Genomic DNA, 6,194 nt, shown 5'->3' with positions numbered 1-6,194 from the left:
AATAAAAATATCAGTTACCACTGTAAAAAAAAAACTGTTAATCTCATCCCAAAACACCCTTACCGAAAGACTCAGAATAATGTTTGACTATATCTCTGAGCATCCTACAGCCCAGACAAGTTGACACATGAAATTAACCATCGCACTATCCAATAGGATACTGTGGAAATAACATAGAGTGACTTCTGAGAACAGATTATAAAAGACATTGTGGCATCTGCCCTTCTCTCTTTTTCTGGGAGAAGCCAACTGCCATGTCACAAGGAGACTCAAATAGTCCTATGGTGAGGTCCACATGTTGGGACTGTGAGGCCTGCAGCCAACAGCCATGAGTGAGCCCTCTGAGACCTGGATCCTCCAGGGCAAGTCCAGCCTTCAGGTAACCAGTTCTGGCTGATGTTTGGACTATAGCCTCAAGACAAGCCTGAGCCAGAACTGCCTAGCTAAGCTGTTCTTGGATTCCTGACACACAGAAACTGTGTGAGATACTAAATTCTTATCCTTGCTTTAAACCAGTGAGCATAGGGTAATCTGTTACTGTGCAATAGCTAACCAACATAAAAATCGTTCTACAAAAATACTTGCTGTGTACTCTTCAAAAACATCAAGGTCATGAGAGACATAAAAAGGGCCAAGGATCTTTTGCAGATAAATGAGGGGAAATAAAAGACATAACCCGCTAATGTAATGTGTGAACCTTGAATGATTCTGGACCGGAAAAACGAAAGGGTGAGAGAGAGAGATTGCAATAATAAAGATTACTGAGATGAGTGGAGAAATTTGAGTATAGCCTGTTGCTTAGATATTTCAATGTTTATTTCCTGTTTTTGTGCATTTACTTAGTTATGCAAGAGAATGTCCTTGTTTTTAGGAAAAACGCACACCAAGTATTTATAGCAGGGGGTATCATACCTTCACCTTACTTCAACTCCAAAGTAACAATTCTATAATTATAGAATCATATGTATGTATGTGTGCACACATCTAGATCGATCTCTATATAATTATACCTATATGTCATCCGTCTATAGAAGGAATAATAAAGAAAATAATAGTGCCATGTTAACAGTGCATAATCTGGATGACGGGTATATGGGAATTCGTTGTACTGTTCTCAAAACTTTCTGTAGAAATTGCTTCAAAATAAAAAGGGCCAAAGAGCAGAGGGGACTGCTGTTTGTAACTTTCCTTTCTAAGTAAACTATTTCTTTAAACAGAGGATTTGAAACATTAATAGCTTTTGAAAATATTTTAGTGGAGTCAAACCAGAATTTTGGGATAGGATGGGATGGGATGGGATGGGATGGGATGGGATGGGATGGGATGGAGCATTGTAGATTAGCAAGGGTGAGTCCTAGTTTGTGAAACGTGTTTCATTTCTCCAGAAAAGACGAAGTGGACGCATCGTTGCACGGTAGAAAAGGTTGGAAAGCCACAACGCTGAGGGCTAGAGCCTGAGCCAAAGACCGGGTCACAGTTGCTCCGCCCCTCTGCCCCCCTGACCCCGTCGCCCCCTCAGCGGACGCCTCGCAGCCCGGGCCAACCTAACAGGCGCCGGCGTCCCGCCCCAGGCAGCCTGCAGGTGTGCGCGCAAAGCTAGCACGTGGTGCCAGGCTCTATTTAAGGACCCCCTCCGTCCCTCCCTTGTCGCCGTCTGTTGCTTCAGCCGCGTTTTCTCGGAGCTGCCGCAGGCTCGAGCGTCTCGGAACGCATCCCGCCGCTGGGGCTGCCGCCGGGGCATGGGCGCTGCGGGCCTGTTCTGCGTCGTCTTGGCACTCGTCGCGCCGGGGGTCCTCGGTGAGCTGGGAGGGGGAGCACGGAGGTAGGGACACGTCTGGGGCAGGGACGCCTCTGTGCGGCGATGCAAAACGGAGTAAGTGAGAAGGTGGGGTCAGGGCCGGACGCTTGACTGCCTCCCGCTCGCTCTGGGGGACCCCTAGGATCTCCTGGTCCTGAATGTGCTCGCTGGCTCCTCCCGGGGCTGGGATCGCTCGCTCTGCGCTGTCTGGGCTCCCGGGCCCCGGGGACTCAGCTGATGCTCCTCGCACTCGCCCGAGGTCTGCAAGCGCTCATAACGCTGGCCGCGTAACCAAACCCTACGGGGGCCGGGTGTGCGAAGACCTCCCGCTGCGGGCTTGGTTCTCCCACCGTCTGCACTTTGATGCGATGCTGGTAAAGAGATCCTAAATGACAAACACCTAGAGCTATTGGAGGAAACTTGGTATGTGAATTAAAACTACAGCCTTCGTGTTATTTACCTCCTGCAATGGCAAGGGCCCCAGAAGGTCTCCTTCTACGTTGATGCTAACTCCCCCCACCCGCGATTGGCTTCATTTTAGAGAAGCACAGCAGTTTGTTAAGACTAGAATCTCGTGGCTACAACGTGGGTCTAACTTTGTAATTGTCTCCAGGGTAGAGTGAAATCTTAGTTAAAAGTTTACTATCTGCACATTCCAATAACTGGGTGACTTTTGGCAAGTCTTTTAGCTCCCTGACCCTCAGTTTCCTCATCTGTGAAAATGAAGCTAGTGAGGTAAGCTGCCCTACCACCTTACAGCGCTGCCCTGAGTGTGAGATGAAATTAGGCAAATGAAGGTCAGGCGTTACTTGTTACTACTAAATACCAGTCCTGAGATTACTGTATAGATCCGGTTTTATAGAGCCAGCATCTACGCATAATCCACCCCCCCCCCCCCCCCCCCCGCCTTGCTAAGGCATCCTGCATACAATCAATGGTTCTGTTACAGCTTACTTTGCTTCCTGACATTCTGCTTTCTCCGGGCCCTCAGTTGGACATTTCCCCCAGACCAACATCTTCATCTCTCTTTCCTACGCATGAACTCCCTTGGAACAAGTGCACGTTCACAACTTTCTCTAACACCTCTGCATGGCACGGTTCCAGACCTGACTTCTCACTGACGCTCTGTTCCTGTTACTAAATTTTGCAGAGGATATTATCCATTGAAAATCAGGTTCTAGGGGCGCCTGGGTGGCTCAGTCGGTTAAGCGTCCGACTTCAGCTCAGGTCACGATCTCACGGTACGTGAGTTCGAGCCCCGCGTCGGGCTCTGGGCTGATGGCTCAGAGCCTGGAGCATGCTTCCGATTCTGTGTCTCCTTCTCTCTCTGCCCCTCCCCTGTTCATGCTCTGTCTCTCTCTGTCTCAAAAATAAATAAATGTTAAAAAAAAAATTAAAAAAAAAAAAAAAGGAAAAGAAAATCAGGTTCTACACCGGCCCTGCCAGTTCAGCGCCCCTTCCAAGTATGCCCGAGAGTTCCCCGCCCCCCCCTCCCCCGTCCCAGCCCAGTACCAGCGTGCCACCGTCCTCTCTGGCCACTTAACTGCAGACTCATGAACGACCAGGCCTCCCTGCCTGCTTCCAGCTAATGTGCTTCCGTTGTTTGTCTTTGCACCCACACACCAATATTCTAATCCTGAGCATATGATTGATTACCTGTGTAACAGCCTCTTCTCTTACCAGTCACTCTGATACCCGCCTTTAACTTACCAGTGGTGACCACCAACATTTTAACATATCTTATCTAGATCTAGATCTAGATCTAGATATGTTTTTTTCATTACTCCACTCTGTTGCTCAAAAATGTAAGAGGGCTTCCCACTGCCTGTGGGATTAAAAAAAAAAAAAAAAAATCTAATGCCTCAGCCTTTCAAGCTTTTTGTCATTGGATCTCATCTAAACATGCCCCTCCTGACTCCCCATCGCTTCTGCTGTTCATCCTATTGCCTGACTGTCCCCTCCCCCCTGCCACCACCACCACGGTCCTTTGCTGGTGCTGTGCCCACACATCCCTTCTGACTTTTGCTTCTACTGTGTACATCCCGCAGACCGTTCCTTAGCTCATGGCCAGTTCTTGACCTTGAGCATTCTTAAGAAACTCTTGAGGTACCTTTTGCAAAATTTAGTGATTTTTCCAGTTTTGTTGAGAAATAATTGACATACATCACTGTATAAGTTTAAGCCATGATGGCTTCATTTACAGATACTGGAAACGATTACCACCATAGGTTTAGTTAACATGCATCATCTCATTGAGATACAATAAAAGGGAAACGAAAAGTTCTCCTTGTGATGAGAATGCTTGGGATCTATTCTCTTAACTTTCCTATGTATCCTACAGCAGCATCCGCTAGAATCACCATGTTGAGCATTATCTCCTAGTACTTATTTACCTTATAACTAGAAGTTTGCACCTTTTGACCACCTTCTTACAATTTGCCCTCCCCCAGTCCCGCCTCTGGTAGCCGCCAACCTGATCGCTTTCTCTACGAATATGGTGTGGCTCTTTGGATTTTGTTTGTTGTTTGTTTTCAGAGTCCACATATAAGTGAGATCATACGGTATTTGTCTTTCTCTGTCTAACTTACTTCACTTACATAATGACTTCAAGGTCCATCCATGTTATCACAAATGGTAGGATTCTGGCATTTTTAATGGCTGAATAATATTGTATTGTGTATATATATATCACAACTTCTTAATCTGTTCATTTATTGATGGACACTTCGGTGGTTTCCATGTCTTGGCTATTGTAAATAATGCTACAATGAACATGGGGGTGCAGATCTTTCTGAGTGTGTGTTTTCATTTCCTTTCGATATATTCCCAAAGGTGGAATTGCTGGCTTATATGGTAGTTCCATTTTTAATTTTTTGAGGAATTGAAGTGCCTTTTAAAAATTCAGGTTCCTGGGTTCCATCTCATTCTTCAGAGATTCATAGGTTTGGGGTGTGGCCCAGGAAGCTGAGTTTAACAAGTACTCTGGAAGATTCTGAAGCAAGTGTCTATAGGATGCACTGCTATGAGCAAAGTCATAAGGGAAGTGAACTCCCTTCTTAGAGTGTTTTCCCGCTTTTCCCCTTTTGTCTGTTTGCATAAACCGATTCTAATGTCCTGCTCTTAAATTTCACTCTTGCCTAGACTGACCACTTCATTTCATCCTACACTAAGAAAACAAAATCATTAAATAGGAATTCCCTTATTTGCCAATCATCTATCTCCATCTGAGCTCAGATTCTTTCCCCTGCTTAAAACCTGCCAAGGGCTTCCAATCACATTAGAACAAATCCATGCTCTTTAACCTTGACCGTAGATCTGTCTGTCTCTGAAATCCTCTGTTCTCCTCCCTCACTCCCTCTGTTCCAGCCACACTGGCCCTCGTTTCGTTCCTTGAACACAGTCACGTTTGTTTAGCTTTGGCACTAGGGGCTCCCTCCGTTGAAATGCTCATCCTGCGTATCATCCCTTGCCTGTCTCTTCGACATTCAGGTCTCTGCTCCACTGTCACCCTTCTCTGACTCTCATCGGAAGTAGTCTGTACCCCAGGTCACGCTCTATCACACAACCGTGTTCTGTTTTCCACAGAGCACCTATCTCTCATCCTATGAAAGCTTCTTATTTATTTTTTCGCTGGCTTGTCTGTTCTCTCGTTGAAATACAAGTTCCATGAAAACAAGGTCTTTATCTGTCTTACTGCCTGATGAATCCCTCACACTAGCACATAACAAGGAGTTTAGTAAGAACGTTCTTTTTCCTCCTGTAACAATGGAAAAAGTATCCTTTCTCTTGACTGGAGTCCACTCCTCCTTCAGAATTACGGTGTGCAAGGACTTGACTTCTGCGTATACCCCATCTCGTATCACCTATTTGTATCTCCCTGTTGGATCATCCCCACCAGCAGTTAAATATGCTGGGACGTTCTTGATTGAGGTCGTCAGAAGACTTCTCATGGCCTAGTGAAACTCCATTTTCCCAGCCCTCTTCTCATCCTTCTCAGCAAAACTTCTCATGGACTACTTGCTCACTTCTCTTTATCTCCTTCGCCCACTCCAGACAGGCTCCTTCTCCCACATTCTCCCGAAGCTACTCTCTCTAAGGTTACCACTGACCTTCATGCTGACGCATCCAATGGCCATTTTTTCTATCCTTCTCTGTCTCAGTCTTTCAGCAAAAGCTGACTCTTTCTTTTCTCTTGGAACAGTTTTCATTCTCCTCTTCCAAAACAGGGCACTCTTATCAAGTTTTTTTTTTTTCTGTACCTCTCTGGTTGCTCTGGGTCTGTTTGCCCTATCTCTAAATATTATAGGGTTTGGGGGCTCAGCCCTGAGCCTCCTGTTTTTCTCCATTCCTTTTTCCTAAGAGATCTCATCCAGTCTCATGGCTTTAAATGCTATTT

At 46.0% G+C, this 6,194-nt stretch overlaps 1 protein-coding gene across 5 annotated transcripts in view; it reads left to right on the top strand.

Annotated features, from left to right (window-relative positions):
• The first annotated feature begins 1,609 nt into the window (after positions 1 to 1,609).
• Positions 1,610 to 6,194, top strand: part of CR2 (complement C3d receptor 2) — a 34,018-nt gene continuing 29,433 nt past the window's right edge. Inside the window, exon 1 of one of the 5 annotated variants that reach the window (XM_078441397.2) lies at positions 1,610 to 1,797. In XM_078441397.2, the coding sequence (XP_078297523.2) occupies positions 1,740 to 1,797 (58 nt within the window). In that variant the 5' untranslated portion in view covers positions 1,610 to 1,739. The remainder of the gene's footprint in view (positions 1,798 to 6,194) is intronic. The other 4 variants (XM_060643960.3, XM_060643961.3, XM_060643962.3 and 1 more) reach the window with 4 other exon arrangements.

The sequence above is a fragment of the Panthera onca genome, chromosome F1, assembly GCF_046562875.1.
Source record: "Panthera onca isolate mPanOnc1 chromosome F1, mPanOnc1 haplotype 2, whole genome shotgun sequence".
NCBI lineage: Eukaryota > Metazoa > Chordata > Mammalia > Carnivora > Felidae > Panthera > Panthera onca.
This window is presented reverse-complemented; position numbering and strand designations above follow the sequence as displayed.